This window comes from Pholcus phalangioides, unplaced genomic scaffold (genome assembly GCF_987345545.1).
Source record: "Pholcus phalangioides strain wild (caught in Gottingen) unplaced genomic scaffold, Ppha-v1.0 ptg000037l_1, whole genome shotgun sequence".
In the NCBI taxonomy this organism is placed as follows: domain Eukaryota; kingdom Metazoa; phylum Arthropoda; class Arachnida; order Araneae; family Pholcidae; genus Pholcus; species Pholcus phalangioides.
Window position 1 is genome coordinate 1,199,662 of NW_028301624.1, and position 20,403 is coordinate 1,220,064.

Below are 20,403 nucleotides of genomic sequence, written 5' to 3' on the forward strand. Positions count from 1 at the left end.
ATTGGTCACAGATGTTTGATATATCAGTCAATACTATGTCCTTTGATAAGAATTATTCCTTGTATAATTCAATTAGGTTCATTATTTAATTAGTTATGCTTAACCAATCACTTTTTCAGTATTTTCCAGATGTTTTATTGATACGTATTCAGTTGATAAATCCTGTTATCTTGTGTCTGAATATGCTGTTTATTTTGTTTCAGTATCATGCTCTGGGTTTACTCTACCAAATCAGAAAATCTGATAAATTGGCCACATCCAAACTATTGACCAGATATACACGATCTACATTGAAATCACCTTATGCTGTTTGTATGCTGGTAAGTGCTTGAAAGAAAACACATTTCTTTGTTTTAGCTTCAGCTATAGTATGTTATCCCAGTATCACATTTTTTTAAAGTAAAATGAAGGAAAAAATAAATGTCTTTTTTGGTATGTATGAATAGTTTGGAACTTCAGGTTTGAATTAACCATTTCTGAAAAACCTTTTTTTAATGCTCAAAACTGTGTGATTTCTGGTAAATTAAGATACATCTGGTGGTCTGCACATGTTTGGTCGTCGGAAGCAGTCGTATATAGCTTGATGCATTTAAAATAATTTTATTCACAAGATTAAACTTCGGCACACATGCCAGAAGAGCACCTGAATCATTTTCTATGTCTCGTGATCTTTGAATACTTCTGTTTATCTCGATCTCCAGTTATATGCATTTGTATATCACATAAACTGGCTCGGGACATCATACAAACTGCCAGATATTTGGCACTGTAGTCTCATTAGAATATTGTGATGTTTTGTCTTGTAAAATACAGGAAAGTTTGTGAAATTATATTTTGATTTTCATTCTGAATCCTAATTGTTTATTATGAGATTATTTACTTTTCTTTAAAGTATTGCTTTAACATAAGTAGGCAATTAACTATTTAAAAGTGTTTCAGTATATCCTGTACATCAGGTGTTTTCAACCATTTTCTCACAAGCGCCGGGGGGGGGGGGTCCCAACAGTGTCCAAGAGTGCTCACTAATTTTTTCACATTTCTCACGAGCATTCATGTTTCAAAGATTAGGACTGTCAGATACTGTTTGATCAGACTGTTTTGAGCATACTTTTGGAGTCAAGTAACAAGGAAAAGACACAAATTCCTCAGAAATCCAAGAATTTTAGGCTTTTCCAGGTTACTTGCCTGTTGTTGATTTTTTTATTATGTTGTTTTGTTAAAATCCAGCGAAGGTTTATCACTCTTCCATAAGTTTTTAAGGGCTTTTTGACTGTCTATAGGCACAATGTTTGGAAACCAAAAAACATTGAATATCCTTGTCATACACAAAAATATTGAATATCCTTGTTGTACTTAAAAAAAACATGATGCATTTTAAACAAATTGTGTCTTTTCCTGATAGTATTATAAATTGTCATATCCGGCATTAAATAGGCATAAACATTGAAAGTACAATTTTGTTTTCCCTTTCTTACAGATAAGAATAGCCAGCAAGCTTATTGAAGAAGATGATGCTGGGTATGAATTTTGTAGATACTTTTTTCAGTTCAATATTTTGTTTTTATCATAATTTTTTTATAAGTGTTCATATGCTTGATTGAGCAATCTTTGTCGTTTTTTTTATCCCAACTGCAGGCAAGACAGTCCTCATTTTTCATTTATTGCTGCTTGTTTGAGGCATAAGAGCGAGATGGTCATATACGAAGCAGCTCATGCTATTGTTAATATGAAGTGCACTACAGTGCGGGAGCTGGCTCCAGCAGTGTCTGTATTGCAATTATTTTGTGGCTCATCGAAGCCCACTTTGCGTTTTGCCGCCGTTAAAACTCTTAACAAGGTGAAAAATTTAGTTTGCATTCGAAATTTTTCAGTTATTATTATATTTTATTCATAAATACAAATACAAGACCACAACAGGCAAAATGCCCAACAAGGTGACTGAGAATAAAAGACAATAGTTGAACAAAAAAAATAATTGCCAAGAATTTATCTTGAAGGCTTCTGTTTCTGATAATCACACAATCACACACTAATTAAATGCTGTACGCAGGTTAGAAAATATAATTAATTTGTACAAATTGACTTTAAACATGGAAGAAGCATCTGCTGTACATTAGAACCTGGATTACCTGACTGTCATTTATCCAGAACTTTTAACCGATGTCCATCTTCCTAAAGCAAGGATGCTCCACCTTTAGGAGAGTGCTGACCATTTCATTTGTTTGCAAACTTCTCACGAGTCACTTAAATTATCTATGAATATGCTGTGGGTCCCTTAAGTGATCTGTAATTTTTCCACGGGCCACCTAAGTGATCTGTATTGGTGCTGGAGATCACTTAAAGGATCTGGAGATGCGCTGCAAGCTGCTTGAGTAATCTGGAAGTGTGTCGCAGGTTACTTAAGTGATCTGTAAATGTGCTGCATGGCACTCGAAGAATCTGGGACTGTGTCCGATGTCACTCAAGTGATCTGTAAAAGTATTGTGGGCTGCTTGATTGATCTGGGACAGTGTTGGCATCCACTCAAGTAATCTGTAAATATGCTGAGGGTCCCTTAAGTGATATGTAAATGTACCACTTAGTTCAGTTTTACAAAATTAAGTTTGAGGTCACAGGCCACATCAGATGACTCTGATGTTGAGCATATATGTTCTGAAGGATTTTTGAAGAATAATTAATTACCAAAAAAAACAATCATGTATGTAGTTTCATAAATGAATTTCAAATATTTCTCACTCATTCTTAAATTTATTGTTCTATAATTTCCCATCTCATGTCAAACATTAATTTGATTTCTAGGTAGCGATGTCTCACCCATCAGCTGTAACTGCATGTAATATCGATTTGGACAACCTGATCACAGATTCAAATAGGAACATAGCAACGCTGGCTATAACTACACTCATGAAGACTGGGAGCGAGAGTGGAGTTGAGAGGCTCATCAAACAGATAACCTCATTCATGTCAGAGATATCAGATGAGTTCAAAGTTGTAGTAGTCAAATCTATTCGGTAAGCGTTATTATTTTTTACTTTGTGTGTGTGCTTTATGTTCACGCATATTTCTTGTGAAAAAACTTGGATTTATAATATTAAATGTTTTTGTTTATCTGTGCCTAATATCTGCAGCTGCAATTTTATTGCATTTTTAGGATAAAGCTATAGTTTTTGTTATTATTTTACAGCTCATTATGCCAAAAATTTCCAAGAAAACATAACGTTCTGATGAGCTTCTTGTCATCAATACTGAGGGATGAAGGAGGATATGAATACAAGAAAGTTATAGTGAATACTATCATCAATATCATACAGGACAGTCCTGATGCTAAGGAAGCAGGTATTGGTGGATAGCATCAACTTTGATTCTGTAAAAAATATCTTTTTCATAGTTTATTTGTACTTGTAAAATTATAAGCTGTAATCTAATGAAATTCTCAAATTCTTTGCCTTCAGCAAGAAGTTAAAAAAAAATCTATATATTTTTTACATTTGAAATTTTTTATCCAAGATGTGCATTATAATCAACATGTTTATGTTTGTGATATATACAGCCCTTTTTTTTTTCAAAATACATTTTGTACATTCAATTGAACAAGTTCGCGGATGTATAAAAAGCATGCACCTAGTTTATTTATTTTTAATCATACACAATACACTACCAAGTATGGTACTGTAAAATGCGTTAATGTGTCACTTTTTGCAGGTTTTTTTACTATAACCCCTTTAAATATTATCATATCAGACTAAAATTTTTCAGGCAATGTCACAACACATCTTAGCTTTTAATTTGTGGTTAGAGAAAACTTTTATCACATAAGGGAGGGAAATTATTTTTCTTTTTGGCACATTTTTTTCCACCCAAGGTGGGATAATAATGTGCCACTTCGGTGTTTAAACCGATGCATGCTCTGAGCGACCACTGGTACTTTTTACCTCTTCTGTAAAATAGGTCATGATTTTTTTTTTTTGTGGGGATAAATTTTAGTCAATCAAAAGTTACTGAAAATGAATTAGTAGAAAATGTCCTTTTTCCCCCTCCACACTTTATTAAACTCTTCATACTTTAAAAAAGAACCTTGGGCTGGATATCACACAAAAAATATATGATGCACTATAAATCCATTTCTTCAGTTGTACCATGAATTTCCTCTGATTTACAAATTTCATCGGGGAGTGACTATATTCTTTATCTGGGTCTTTTTGTACCAAAGTTCATCTTTAGGGTTGGGCCAAACTCAAAACTTGCCTTTTCTGTTCATGACAGAGAGCTTCCCCAGAGTCATCAAAATCGGTCATCATTTCACCTGGGTAAAGTTTGCCCTGGTATTCCACCAGGAAAAAAAATCTCCTTTGGCGGGAGTTGCTATGTTAGTTCAAGGGTGGCCAACTTTTTCCTAAGCCATGCCATAGTTTACATTATTTTTGATGTAATGCCACTTCACGAAATTTTAACATGCAGACCATATGTCACGTTTATAAGGGACACAAGTATTCCCCCCACCTCCACAAAATATTTTTCAGCTGTCCTGTTATTTTTGTAAAAATGTTTATTTTGTCATTCTTTTGAGTTTGAAATTGTTTTTATTTTTGAGCTGTAAATTTGATTATTGCAATGCAAATTTTTTATGTACATTTTTCAATAGAAGTTCATTTTATTTACACCATTGGTTCCCAATGTTTGTTTTTTTTCAAATGTAAGAACAATTATTTTTTGCTTTGCTTCCTTAAATCTTAAAACTAGGTGTCTCTGTGCCCCTTCCCCATTTCTGTTTTTTAAAGTAGTGATTCTTAATCGGGGGGGGGGGGGTTCTCTCATCAGAAAGACTTCAGGGAGTTCAAGAGATGGGATGCAAAAACAATTAACTCATTATATATGACATGATGTCGCTCTCCACTTGTTAATCTAAGATATACAGAAAACTGGATTCTGTGAAGATATTTATTATTTGAGATGTTGAAGGAAAAACTCATCTCTGCCTCTACTGGGAGTCAAACCCGGGTCCCTCGTTTGCTGGACGAGTACTCTCACCACTAACCTACAGAGGAGATAGAGATTTTCCTTCATTAGAGCGTATATCAACTCATTGGTTTTACATTGCCATGTGCAGAATATTTTTAAAGGAGTTCGCAGCATTCATTTTTCTTCATTTTATTGGCACAGGGGAGGTCTGTGGACTTTATCTTACTGGCACAAATTTTCCATGGTACACAAAACAATAAGAACCCTTTGGCAAACCCCTTCCTCTGAAAGAGAAAAATTAAAAAAAAAAAAATTGTTTGAAAATTAAAAATTTCAACTGAAAAAAGTGGAGTTTGTAAGGTTCCAAGCCTTCATAGAAAAACTCAAATTGCCCCCCCCCCTTAAAAAATCGAATTGGTCCCTTGTGGGGCATGAGGGCCCCCATTTTGGGAATGACTGATCTACACTATGTTGGGTATAGGCATCATAACTTAGGTTTGGAGGAGGGGTGTTTAAGATGGCTTAGGCCTCATTTCCCAATAAATTTTGAAAGAGGACTGAGCCCCGCCTTCAGTTATTCATAGATGTGTAAGCATGCCTCTCATGCACTGAATTCTGCTGGATGTTCTGGACATCCAGCAACTCTGGCCCCCAAAGATGAAAAACCAAACAAACAAACTGGGTGAAAAGTCATCGCATAATTATTGTTAAGAATGCCTACCATACTAAATATAGGTTTGGTAGTCTACAAGGCTATCACTCATAAAAAAATAGTGGAATACTGGAAAGGATTTCTTGAAAAATGAAATAACATTTCTTTAATTTTTGGAAAAGTCTTCCCAAGCCACTCTCGATACCATGGTGTGCTACTTTTGGCATACGTCCCCCAGGTTGGCCACCCTTGTTTTAGTTGCTGGTTGAGTGGCATCTTTCTTTTTCTGAGGTAGAGGGTGTGTTGTCAGTCATTGGTGGTAACTCATCTGCAGCTACCATCATTTCAGACTTGATAGCGTTTGAAGAACAAAAAAAAGGACAATTACATTTTCAAAAATCAGAGGTGCATTAATACTCCCCAAAGTACACTTTATTTGAATTACCATGCATAGATTGTAAATAAAGCACCATAGAAATACATCCTTTGGCATTATTCATCTCAGAGCATGATGAGAGTTAATGAAATAATATACTTGTTCTTCAAGATTATGTGGGCTTGGTCACAGAGAAAGGTTTGAGTAAGTTTCACACACACTTTCAACAATTAGTAGTTTTAATTTCAAAAATTCATGGATGTAAACAAAATCTTCTGCATCTATAACCTCATATTCCGGCATCCCTTAACATAAGTGCTACTCTGTGAGCACTCGACAATGTTTCTAGTCTCACATCCTGGCCAGCAGGATGTGCTGAAAGGCTACAAAGCTCGAGTGGCATATCAATACCCCATGTAGCACTTTAATACCCTATTTTATGGTATATGAATACCCTGGAGCTCTACTGCTCAGAAATGCCTTATATAATATTACCTTGTATCTATGATTGAGGAACTAAATAGTTTATATTTCGAACTTGCAATAGGGTTGGTTCATTTATGTGAGTTCATTGAGGACTGTGAGCATACGTCTTTAGCTGTGAAGGTGTTGTACTTACTCGGGAAAGAAGGTCCCAAGATGTCATTTCCAAATAAGTACATACGCTTCATCTATAATAGGCTCATATTAGAAAATTCTCCAATCAGAGCAGGTGAGTTTTTCCTTGTATAATTTTTCAATGTTGTGTGTTTCCGTGTGTTCAAATTCACAGTATGTTTCATTTGTCAAAAACAGCATAAAACTCAAGGAATGAGAGTAAAAAAAATTAGTTTTTTCTTCTGATACTTCAATATAATGAACATGAACTATACATTCATGTGTGCGTTTCCAAGCAGGTAATTTTAGTATATAGAACACTGGCTAAAAGACATTAATGGTTTGGCGATTAAATATAAATTATGCAATAATGAATCTTATCTATCTGTCGATCCGATCTGTTTTAGCTGGTAATGAATCTAAGGCGGGATTACACTCTATAAAAGTTTTCTAATACCTCTGAGCTTTTACAAAACTCTTGTAGTCTAATCCCGGCCTTAGTCACTCTGTTAACATAACTGTGGGGAACCATTTTTTTCTCCTTTGTGGTATAAATGGATAGCTCAGAAGCCAATGAGTGCAAGTCAAAAAACATTAAAAACTTTTTATTCCGTGGTCAGTATAAGTGGCGCTATTTACTTGTTACAATATAAAAATAGTGACTTAAATGCTTTGGCAACTGAAAGTTTTAACAACAGGCACTTGCAGTATACGAAAGTCATTTTCAGAAAATTCACTTGCACTGATTGATTTCTATGCCCTCCAAACATATGTTGCAATAGATGTACGAGTGGTGTGCTAAAAGGTTAAAATAGAATCCTATGTGACTTTTTGACATCCATATTTTTATGGACATCTTTTCCAGCCACCTCATTGGGCATTTTGCTTGTTCTAGCCTTTGTATTTGTATAGCAGTAACATTGAAATCATAGTCACTTTACTAATGCAGTATATATATTGTTATTGGAACAAATAAATCACTTCGTTTCTTCAATGCAGTGATTTTCTTTCAGAGCTGTTGTGGAAGTATAATTCTGTTAAAGAATTCAATTTACAGTAAATGTCATCAGACTACAGTTGAAGAAAAGAAAGGGGGGGGGTGAAAATTTGACTTTTTCTGTCTCCATCTTTTGTTAGACGTATTCCAAAATAATGTTTACTAAGAGCATATGTGATGATAAGTGCTAAATATTCCTTTCTTAATTTAATGTTTGTTCAGAAATAGGAAAAAAACCTGGCAGTGTGTTTCGAGAATTTTGTTGACCTTTTAACAAAATCTTCCTTATTTTGAACTTGCATGTTGTAAACTCATGTTTTTTGTGCCTTTAAAAAATCACTGTTAAATCACTCATTATAAACCATATTCATTGTATCAGTCTTTTAATTTGTCAACGATTTCCAACCATTGTGAAACAAAAAAAAAAAACAGAGTAATCCGAGCAACTATATTTGTCTGATGTAAAATTGCACTTTTTTTTAACATTGTAATAAAACCTAAGTGTGAAAATTTAAGCAATAAGTTTTGTTGCAACATTCAAAAGGTATAAATGATAGCATGCTTATGAAACTTGTATCTGATATAATTTGAGAAATTAATTTAATGATAAATAATTGGTAGTAATAATTAATGAAAATAATATTGATTATAATTTAAGAAATCACGAAATTGTTTGATTCATTTTTGTAAATTTAAATTGTTTTAACAAAGTTCCATTTGATTTGGTTTGCTTTTTTCGTGTTATAACATTTGTTATATGTGTCATTCTCATGAAATTCGCCTGAATTTTTAAAATTATATATTTTTCACTTTACCACATATTTCAGTTCAGAGACTTCTATTATTTCTGAAAATGTATGTTTTCGACATGCTTAGTTTTAGATTCAGTGTTGCAAAAAAAAATTTTTTTTTTCTTCATTTTGTTCTCAGATTTCATGAGAATGACCCATATATGTGTGATTCTTTTATGAATCTGGGTATTGAAAAGTAATTCATAGCAAATTCGTTTAATTTTTCTTTTTGTATAAACTTGATTTTCATCTTCCAGCGGCAGTTAGTGCTTTAGCAAAGTTTGGATCTCATTGTGAGGATTTGCTCCCAAACATTATAATTTTACTCCAGAGAAGTCTGTTGGATACTGATGACGAAGTTCGTGATAGAGCGACATTCTATCTAAATATCTTGAACCAGAGACAGAAAAGAATGAATTTAGATTACATATTGACTGGTATGTATCCATGAATTATTTTTTTATCCTATATGAATTTTTGTGCTCATTCATTAAATATATGTTTTTCATGCGTGTGTGTGTGTAAAAATTGTATCATTTTCTTTGTTCTTATTCCAGGGCTGCAGGTTTCTGTTGTTGGTCTAGAGAAAGCCCTTCATCAATATACCCTCGAGCCATCTGAAGCTCCTTTCGATATCAACACTGTGCCTTTAGCAGCAGTAGCTACAGCTGAAGAGAAAAAGAGCGGTATGGCACTCTCATATGAAAAGTTCAAAACTAAGCATGTTATGCATTTTTAACCCTTTAAACAGCAATGACGAAATGTCTCGCCTCCATAACAGCCTCTTATATTAACACTAGAACCGTGGAGTGGGTCAATTTGACTCAAATCAAACTTTGTTTTCATTTATTTCAGAAACTTACACGCAGATGTTAAACAAATTTCATGGCTTTTCATGATATCATATGAATATTAATTCACGAAAATTTTATTATCTTCACATTTCGTGTTCCAGAGCTATAAGCACTTATACCTAGAACTGTGGTTTGGGTCATTTTGACCCAACGTACTATTATAAAGAATAAAAGGGGTGTATAATTTTCTTGGAAGTGGTTACCCTTTCTAAAAAGTATTTGTAAATGAAGATAAGGAAGTATAAACGTCTTTCAAGGCCAATTCGTTGTTGGAGCAGATTATCTTTTTTCGATGGAGGAATGGCAAAAGTAGAGCTAAATACTTTTTCCCCTTTGTAAGCTTGAATACCTGGAATTCTGACAAGACTCAATAAAAATTTTGGGAGAGAAAGTTTAACTCTAGAAAAAATGTATAGTTGAAATTTCTGTAGGCAAACGATGTCACAGAAAAAAAATAAAATTCTGACCTGCACCAAATACGTTTTGAATGGATTTCCAAATCTTGGGAAGTATCAGCGTCCAACGAATCTCTCTTTCAGACCACATAGTAATGCAACTGATCAAGCCATTTGAGAACGGGCAGAAATGCCTCAACCAACACTTTTTTCACTACACTGAAGCTGGCTCAAATGCTAAAAGCCAAAAAATGTGAGCTTAGTAGAGACGGTGAGACGAAATCGAAGAGCAATATTATCTGATGCAATAAAAATAGTGAAACTACAGTTGTATAGAACAATGATGCCACAATGACAATTTATCAAGGAAAAAAACGAGCTACCTATTTCATCATCAAAAAAGTGGATCAATGCATTTAGGTAGGCGCACCGATCCTGAATATTACCAACTAGGTAATGAAACGTTACAGCAATTGGATACATGCATGGATTTAGGTATTGCAATGAGCCGCATTCTGGATTTCACTGATCATTATCATGGCATAGTCTGCAAAGCTAATAGAATTTCATATATGTTACGTACAGCATACCGTAAGTGTGATGCGCATACGTTGTCATATGCTTTCTGTGTGTACGTTCGCCCGACTCTGGAGTTCTGTTTTCGCAAGTATGGAGCCCTTACAAAATCAAGGACATACAGCTCCTCGAAAAGCCACAGAGGTCGTTTACTAAACGAATACCTGGCATGAGCGGTCTATCTTATTGCCAGAGACTTCAATTTCTGGGTTTACACTCACTGGAATGGCGTAGAATCGCTGCAGATCTGAAGATGTGCTACAAACTAGTTCACCAAATTGTTTATCTACCATCGGGAGGGCCTTTCTTTGAGATCATAGACAGGCGAGTTAACCTACGTAGGCATCGCTTGCAAATAAGTATACCAACGGCTAGAAGGGATTGCTTTTTCCACGGATATAGCTGCTGTGTGGCAAGAATATGGAACAGTCTTCCATCAGAACTTGTATGTGCCTCCTACGCAAGATTTGCTTCTACTATTGGGGATTTCGACCTGACTCCGTATGCAAAGTGCTTCCCGTACTGACTATTATTTTTTTTTTTCTTCTAGTATAAGTGCATTTCATGCCTTCTGGGGTTATTGTAAATAAATAAATAGGAACCAAAAATAAATTCCTGTTTTGGCTATGAAATAGTTTTTTCACAGTTTGGGTCAATTTGACCCAGTCCGCAGTTCTAGTGTTAACAGACAAGCCCAGATATTCATATTTTGTAAAAAGGATTTCTCAAAGGAAAACTTTTCCTTACACCCCGTAGGTTGTACCTGTGAAAATTCAAGGAAAGCCTAGTTTATGAAAAAAAGTAAATGCAGCGTTTGAAGAGGGGGGGGGGGGGGTTAGTAATTTTTAATTACTGCTTAAAGGGTTAAAGATTAATGCATGCTGTCTTGAGTATGAATTTCTTTTTCTCCTCGACTTCATATTTTTTATTTCAGTCATATAGAAATGTGCCCTTATTGAAAGCTTTTTCATTAAACATAAAAAATTAGGGGTTTTTTGTGGAAAAAAACTTCTACTATGAACTATAACTATTACTTTTTTTGAGGGTGTTATTTCATGTTTATTTTTTTTTTAGAAATACCAGCAACCGGTAAACCAAAAGAAAAGATTGCTGCATCCAAACACGATGTATTTTCAGGTATATTTACCTACAGTTTTTGAATAATTTTGTAGTTTATTTTATTTTAATGCTGTAACAGAGTAATCGAACAATTAACAGCTTTCAGGATATTAGGTTGCCGTGATTAAAGTTTTTTTACCATTTTGTTGGCACAAGTGGCAGGCATTTCAAAGAAAAAATCACTCTTTTAAGTTTACGATAACTCATCCCAAAGAATGCCTTGTTTATGATTTCCATTAGAAATGCTGAATTGGTATATGTTTAAAATTTATTTTCTAATGTATGTTGTATGTCCACAAATATAGGTGAAATCACTGAACATCCCGCAAACCAAACAGTTCAATAAAATGCCTTATTTCTCTTTTTCCTTTTCAAAACACTCATATTTTTTCACCATAATTTTTCATCAATCGAATTTAAAAAAATGCCTAAACTTTTTTTTGTTAAAGATTCACTGGTGTGATTTGACATTTTTTCATTTATTTCATTTTATGTATTTTTATTTACAGAGTTCTTAGGAAAAATTCCAGAATTGGCAGCTTTGAAATTAGGGCCTTTGTTCAAGTCATCACCAACCATAGAACTCACAGAGTCCGAGACAGAATATGTAGTGCAATGTATTAAGCACACCTTCGCAAATCATATGGTTCTCCAGGTAATATTTATGTACCACGAATGTTTACTTCTGTTGGTAAAATTTGAAATGTTTATGCTATTTACAATTTATACTTTTTACACTCTTTTCTGTCTTCTTATTTTACAGTTCAACTGCACAAACACCTTGTCGGACCAAATTCTTGAAAACGTATATGTTCAAGTGGAACCTTCGGAAGGTTTCGAAGTTGTCTGCTATGTCCCTTGTCCAAAGTTACCATATAATGTTCCAGGATTTGCATATGCATGTATCAAGTTCCCAGATGATCCTCTTTCTGGTAACACATTCTTCATTTTTTTTATTTTTCATACTCAACTTTTTCTTAGTTTTTGTAGGCAATTTCATTGCGTTTTCTTTTTTTAGTGGCAGGAACCTTTGCGAACACACTCAAATACGTTGTCAAGGATTGCGATCCCAACAGCGGTGAGCCAGAAGAAGATGAAGGATATGAAGATGAATATGTTGTAAGTTTGATTTTTTCTACTTGCATATTTTTAATTAGCCCTGTGTGAACACCCACAGCTTATCATATTTTATTACGACAAAAGTGAGCTGTCTATGTAATTAGCACCAAATGGTAGGTTAAATTTACTGTTGTTAAATTTCAAATAAAACTGCTCCGAGGGAAAGGTTTCTAGTTCAATGTATGGCCATCCTAGGTATTACCAATGTCACACCCTCTCCTTGTGCTTCCTGTCACATAATGTTATAATTTCAAGTTCTTTTTCTTTATTTGAAATTGATTGATGTATAAATGTTGTAAAATTTTTGCACATAATGAACAGAAGCTATTTAGGCAAATAGTGGGGGGATTTTTTTTACACGTCACAATACACTATTGGTTCCATCTTTACAGTAAAAAATCTAACCATGCTGACTGAGGAGTCGCTATTGGGAATGGGTAGAAGGGGCAGTAGCCCAGGTCAAGATACTCGTCTAAAGTAACAAAGGATTTTTAGAGTTCTTGCGAGTGTAATACACTGATTTGTCTTTGTTAGAAGCTTTCCTAACATGGAGATGCAACAGAAATGGCAACAAAATTACCACAGAATCCCACACTGAGAGATTAGAGCATCAACCTCTCTGAGTATAAACAAAAAATAGGCTGCCATTTAGAATCGGCAATAAATTGTAGGTCCCTGTTTAATTAGCCCTTCGAGTGCAGAAAATGGCTGTGGTGCACCAAAAATGATCCAAGCAAATCCCACTTAGTTCAGGTACCAAGTTAAGCAAAAAAATTGTGCCCATAAAAGTCAAACTTTATGGTTATAATAAAGGTAAATGCTCACATGTAAGTTTGAAGCAACATTCTGATTGATTGCTAGTGAAATTGAGTTGACTGGTCAGTTTGAATTTTCTCATATTCTTTTTTTTTTTAGTGGCGATGTTGAGCTAAAGTGATGCAATTCATGGTCTAGATCAGTGAGTTTTTCTTACCCGTGGCCCCCCTTTCAACCATATTTTCCTCTTGTGCCCCCCCCCCCCCATAACCTTGTTTCTGACCCTTTCCACTCAACAGCAGTAGCTTGTTATCCAGCGAGAGGCTGGGATTGGGTTCAGTTTTTTCGTATGGTTTAGCCTCATCATCATCTAGAACCGAGACCATTTCTATTCACTGAATTCAATTAGCTTCCCTCTTGTCCTGGTTCTATGCTGGGCAGTCTCAACAGCATGGGTTTTCTGGCTAAAGTGATGTTCAGTAGTGAGACTGGCATACTTGGATTGAAGTAACAGCCAATCAAATATTCAACCATCAAAATCATGGCACCAGATATCATCATGCATGTCCTCCATGGACACGATGTTCCCTATGCTATACCATGCCCAAATGTATAGGCCCTTGTATTAAGATAGTTTCTATGGGTAGTCCTGCTGGATTCTGAAAGTTGTGCTTTTCCCCCACTGTATTTCATTTAAATGCTTTGTTTCTCTACATCTAACCCTTTTTTTCCAGAGTTCTCTGTGTTCCCTTAACCACCTGCCATGGCTCTCTTTCTACTTGATTTTTTACTTGTGGCCCTCCCGAGAATATTCCAGGACCACAAAGGGGTGCCATATGGCCTTCAGTTGAGAACCACTGATCCTTGACATAAGCAACAAATTAATCTTCTGTAACCAACCGAAGTGGGATCTTTGGTCAGCGTGCTAGTAATCATTAATTTTCTTCTGAAATTTGAAAGATTGGTATTTCTTTAATTTATTCATAAATGTATTCAAAAATTGTCTGAAGCTTTCATGGCTACTTTGTCAAACACAAACTCTGACGATATCGCTATATTGCAATTTACTGCTTTACTGCCATTAAGGAGTTGGGTTGGACATGAAGAAGGCACCATCTATCAGTAGTTGCCTCAAGCTCGTTGGGGAAAGTATCTTATCTACGTCCCCCCACCCACCCACCCACCCGCCGAGTTTGAACCTGGGACCGTGACAGAACCTTCACAGGGATAGAGATGGCCACCTTACCACCACACCACTCAGGTGCCCCATGGGCTTTCATGGCTGGCATTCAATGAGTTGCAAGTGGTTTCCAGGCTGTTAGGCCATATTCTAAGGCATATTCTTCCTGAGGTTTCCCCAAAATCTGTGGCAGGCATCTTCTGAGGTTAAATAGTTTTCTGCAAAAAGCAAGAAGCCCTTTTTAATATATAATTTCTATGGAGGAGTCCCACAGGCCTTTTTTTTATTTATCAGATTTACTGATTTATTTTATTGTCCTGGAGCAGCCGCGGAGCTCCTGCAAAGTGCACATGGAGCACCAGTTGAGAACTAGACTATAGCCTAACATCCCAAAAACAGTTTGCAACTTGTGGTGGAAAATGTTTTGAAGCCTTTCAAAAACAAATTGTGGTCTCTTATGAATAACGTCTTTGTGAATTCCTGACCTTCCTCCTCTCCAGATTTTTTACCCTTTCTCCCACTCCCTGGAATTATTGGAAATTTCTCCATATTTTAGCCAAAAATTAGATTCTTCCCCCCCCCCAATTTTAGCGGTAAAATTACGAGTGTTAAATGCACAAACATAATTTTTGCTGTATGCTTTGGGGGGGGGGGGGAGATGAAGCATAAACTAGAGATGCCAGGTGGTCAGACACCAATAATTGTGCAGCACTTCATGGAAGTACCTTTCCCCCCCCCCCTCTCTTGGGAGAATCTCTGGAGCTCTATATTCCAAAAGTTGGCATGACTGGAATTCTATAAAATATTCTTATAAAATATCTGAAAATGACTGTACACTCTATACTGTGCCACATTATTCTATTAGTTTAGTTTGATATGTCTGACTGATGAATATTATTTTTGTTTTCCAATTTCAAGTATTTGATTCTATCTATGATGTGATAATAACGATTGCATTGATTTCTTAAATCTGTTTATTTATCTTTAACCACAGCTTGAAGACTTGGATATTCTTGTGAACGATCATATACAAAAGCTTCCCGTTCCTTCTTTTACTCCTGCGTGGGATGAGATGACAGAGAAGAATGAGCTTGAGGACACTTATGCTTTCGATGTCAAAACCCTAGAAGGTTATTTATGTATTAAGTATTTCCATACACATAAAAGTAAAGCCCTGATAATCGAAACTAATCCGTACCTGTTCGGATGAGCAAAAAAATCAGATTATATACCAACTTTTAAATGAGAGCTTTTGTAAAATGTTCTTAAAGAACATTTAATAACAGTGGGTATATTGGCACATGCTAGACAAGGGTTACAATAAATTTTTTTTAGCAATCATTGAGTGTCAGTAGGGTCTGGATTCCTATCATTTCGTAATCAATGACTCACTAGTGTTAATCAGAGTCAAAATTACAGGCTGTGAAAATATATTTCTTTAAGCGTTAAACTCTTGACCAATTTTTCAATAAGAAGCAACTTGAACCAATGACTGAAACGTTTCAGCATTGCATGATTACCCATTTAACCTATACCTAAAATGAGTAATTTTGGAAGAGATTAAGTAAGAATTCTCGTAAGAGATTAAGATAATTTAATTTTAATTTAGTAACTAATTGGAAGTGAAAGAAATACAATGTCACAACAGGCAAAATGCCCAACGAATTGGCTGAGAAAAAGATGGCCATAACAAATGTGGATGTCATACATTTAAAAAATACAGCAACCCAATTGAAATGCAATTACAAACAATATATATGCATGATAAAATATTATAAATATTATGTAATGTATAGGTACATAATAAAATGCCCATAAAGAATAATTATGGTTGTCTCATTTTAAGTATGGATAGCTTCTCGATTTACCCCAACATGTTTATTGTATTTCTTTTTAAACGTGTCAGTCGTGTTAGAATTTACTACCTCTGGTGGTAAGTTATTCCATTTATAGTTGTAAAATTGTTGGTCTATCCCAAAAGAAATGAAATGTTGTTATAAATTGAGATAGACTAATTCCAGCATTTTCAAGAAAACCTTTCATGAAGAGTTTGTGTCAGGTGTCAAAATATATCTGAAAGACAGGTTTGTGCCAAGAAAGGATGTTTCGTTAATGAACAATGCTCTGTCTCGCCCATCAAAAATGGACTTGTCTTAAGAAATATAAGGGCTGGGTACCTACCACTGAATGTGATTATCCACCCGATTGTGGGTCAATTATTCAAAATTGACTAAAGTTCAGTGCAGGGCTATTTTAATACATGGGCCCACCCATGCATGGCTCAGAATATTGAGATTTGGTACTATGATTTTTGAGAGTAGGTATGAAAATTATTAGGCTGGTACTTCAGGCTGTATATATAAGTAGTCTTCCCCCCCCCCCCAGGACACTGCTTTTCGCAGGGATCCCTGTGATACTGCTAAGATGGTCTTGGTTCTGTGTGCATCTGGTGAATCCTGACCTATAACCACCAGTCAGTCAAGGTTCTAGTGCAGTGGTTCCTAACCTTTTTCAGTCCACGTACTCCCAGCTGGCTCGGTTCCTTTCCACGTACCCCCAACCACGAATCCTCCAGACTCTCCTCCCCCCACCAATCTGTTTCGACCAGTACAGTTTTCGAAAAACTTCAAAACAAGGTACATGTTGAATTAAATTAAATAAATTCATTACTTAGCTCTTTTTTCCTTTTTTGAAGTAAGCAAACAAATTAACACAAAGATTGGGAAAAAATTAATGGGGTGTTTGGGACTGTATTGTGAATTACAAGGTTTTGAAAAATAAAGCTCAAAAGATGATAAATACGAACTGAAATCCGGTGCTGCGTTCAATTTGCTTCTATATTTATTTTTTATGTAAATATAAGAAGAAAACGTATTGTTCAATAAGCTGCGTGCTAACTAACGGCAACAAATACGTTATGGCTTTTCTAGAAAGTTCAACATATTCTCACCGCGGCAAACCTAAAAAATGACTAGGTTCGCCATTCCGCCATTGAAGAGGATCTTCAGAGGGGTATCTGATGCGAGCTCGAGCGATTTCTCCTTTTCTGGAATCAACAATGAAGCCGGTTCGAAATAGCCTTCTTTGAAAAGATTAGATGTCCACCGATCACCCATTTCCGGCTTTGAAAAATATTTTTCAAACGAGGATTTAAGTTCTTCCAAGTGGCCGACTGTTAAATTTAGCCCAGCTTGTGACAAGAAATCGTGAAGTGTTTCAAACACTTCCTAAAAAATGGGCTACCTCGTGCCGAAGTTCGAACAGCAACGTCAGGACTTAACCCCGGGGCAACCACCTCACTTCGGTGTGCAAAAGCAAATCATTGTGAAGGATGTCCATGTCTTCACAATTTAAACAACCTGTAGTTGGTAGGATTCACCTTGACAAAGTTGACAACCTTGACCACTTCATCAAGAACTTTTTGCAAATTTGGAGGCAACGGTTTTGATGCAGGGATCTGTCTGTGAATATAGTAACGAGTCCATTTCATTTTGTGAGCGACTTCTGCCACGCGTGCACGACGGCCTCAGTAGCAACTTTCCGTGGATTTCCCTCCATCTGTTATGAGTGTAATGCATTTTGACCATTAAATTCTTTTTTTAAGGAAATAATGATTAATTGCTTCAAATAACTCTTTAACAGTCTTACGACCTCTTCGATGGGGGACAAATAAAAAGATTTACTTCAAATTCTCTTTCAAGTACTTAACAATTACAAGTATCACAGAATATTGCGCAACGTCAGTACTTTCCTCGACTTGGATGGAAAAAAAATATTTGATAGAGGTATTAAACTCATAAGAGCACTTTCCTCTGCAAACATGCTGACAGCATATTTTCACCAATAGTGTGATTTTTTTCCTCGTCTCTCAATATGATAGCTAATCTGGTAGGAGGTCTCGGTAGCTTTGACAGAATCACTTTTGGAATATTCAAAATATGTTTTCGCGTTTACAGGTGCACAGTATTTCATTTTGGTGTTTCAGTCCGCTTCCGCAAAGATCTAGTTTTTAGCCACTGATCCATAGCGCAAATCACGTGAGTAGTAGGTGCTTGGTAGAAAAGTTGACGTAGAAAATTATGGGATTAACAAGCACACGCCTCAATACAAACGCCCACAACAAAAGTTAAACACAACACAAATTAATTCTTCACTTTTATGCACAGCCCGGCATGTGTCAACAATCAAATCTGAAACGCCGAAGAAAAATGAGCCGAGAGGAAGGATTTCACAAATTCCGATCATAGGTTGGGCGCGGGTGGGAGGAGGGAAGGCCGAACCCCTTCCAGCAGACACAACCCCTCTGTTATAGATTTCATTGATAGGGAAAGGTCAATATATTACAACTGACAATATTAGTAAAAACCTCTACCTACTTTTAAAATTTCTTTTTAATCTTTTTTATTTACAGGGGTGGGAACTCTGCGCCAATTGCGCCGCACTGCGCCAAAACTAATATCTTGTGCCATCCTGCTCCAATAGCGTATTTTCACATTTTTCTGCGCCAAATAGCCCGACGCAGAAATGTGCCCGGAATTTCGGAAAGGACGCCAAAAAATTTTTGTTCCTGCTAGCCACAAAACGTTTCTTTACGAGAAGAGCGTGTTTTATTCCACTGTACTTAAACTATCGGCCCCTGATCGGGCTTTCCATCGCGAAACCCTGATATTGTCTGTGATCGTGGAACTGAAGATGGTTTGCAATGCCTTTGTCCGCCGAATTACGAATGTTAGTTTATAAACTTTGCTGAATATCGCCAATGTTGCCGAATAACGAGTGCTAAATCGCCAATGGTGCCGAATAACGATCGTTGAATCGCCAATGTTGCCAAATAACGAGCATTAAATCGCCAATGTTGCCAAATAACAAGCGTTAAATCGCCAATATCGCCAAATAACGAGTGTCAGATTGCCAATCTCGCCAGATAGAGTGCTGAATCGCCAAACATCGAGTTGATTCTTCCAAAATTCTCTCCCATTTTGCAACAATTTCTTTCCAAGTATAAAAAAATTAAAAACTTATAAATTTTTTTTTAGCTTATTTGAAGTGCTGCTGTTCCAAACAGCAAATAGTGCCCTCAGTAAGCAAAAATCATCTTAAGTAGACGGGTGCAAAAAATTTTATGATAGCTGCTCTTTCAAACAATGTGTCAAAAGCCTAAAACAACAAAAATCAAACTGACGAAAAGATATTTGATAACAAAAGACAGTGCAGTTTTATTTTGAAAAGGGTTGAGGGTTAATGAAAATATTCTTGTTAATTTCACTGCTCCAATTTATAAATATCTGCTCCGAATCCCGAATTTGCTGCTCCAAAACTGCTCCAAATCCTGAATTTGCTGCTCCAAAACTGCTCCAAATCCTGAATTTGCTGCTCCAAAACTGCTCCGAATCCTGAATTTTGCTGCTCCAAGGCTGCTCCGAAATGGACTTAGTCACTTCCCACCCCTGTATTTATTTTGTTCTTTTTTTAGATAGATGGGCGCCATTACCATTTTCTTTTTGCGTACCCCCTAACGGCCTCTCGCATACCCCCAGTTGGGAACCGCTGTTCTAGTGTATATCTGTAAGTGCTTGAATCAGGGTTGTAGTGATTTAAATCAACTGATTTAAATCAATTTTTTCAGAAATAAAAAATTATCTGTTTGTAATCGAATAAAATTATTCATACAACTCTAAAGTGATTTAATTTTTTATTAAATTATTCTAAATATCAAATAATTTAAATATTATATTTTCAAATACTATTTATAGTATTATAATATATATCAAATATCAGAGATACCGTAGTCGTGCCAATTTAGCTGATAAATATTTACCCAAGATTTACAATGATGAGTTTTAGGATGTAAAGTTGACTTAGAAAATCAAAAATTGCATGACGATGGATGGGTGGATGTCCATAATGAATAAATTTTGTGTATTATCGAACAGTGTGGTAAAGCCATCCATGTCAATACTATTGACACATCTGGCTCATCACATGCTGGAAACTATTTAGCAAATTTTTGTTTTTAGTTCTGTGAAGTCAAC

The 20,403-nt window shown here is 35.7% G+C and overlaps 1 protein-coding gene across 1 annotated transcript in view; it reads left to right on the forward strand.

Annotated features, from left to right (window-relative positions):
• Nucleotides 1-20,403, forward strand: part of gammaCOP (coat protein (coatomer) gamma) — a 41,149-nt gene that overhangs the window by 16,314 nt on the left and 4,432 nt on the right. Inside the window, exons 9-21 of the mRNA XM_089253383.1 lie at nt 204-320; nt 1,478-1,518; nt 1,636-1,837; nt 2,800-3,011; nt 3,185-3,336; nt 6,535-6,699; nt 8,630-8,809; nt 8,930-9,058; nt 11,272-11,334; nt 11,826-11,971; nt 12,080-12,248; nt 12,335-12,435; nt 15,366-15,501. Of these exons, the coding sequence (XP_089109509.1) occupies nt 204-320; nt 1,478-1,518; nt 1,636-1,837; nt 2,800-3,011; nt 3,185-3,336; nt 6,535-6,699; nt 8,630-8,809; nt 8,930-9,058; nt 11,272-11,334; nt 11,826-11,971; nt 12,080-12,248; nt 12,335-12,435; nt 15,366-15,501 (1,813 nt within the window). The remainder of the gene's footprint in view (nt 1-203; nt 321-1,477; nt 1,519-1,635; nt 1,838-2,799; nt 3,012-3,184; nt 3,337-6,534; nt 6,700-8,629; nt 8,810-8,929; nt 9,059-11,271; nt 11,335-11,825; nt 11,972-12,079; nt 12,249-12,334; nt 12,436-15,365; nt 15,502-20,403) is intronic.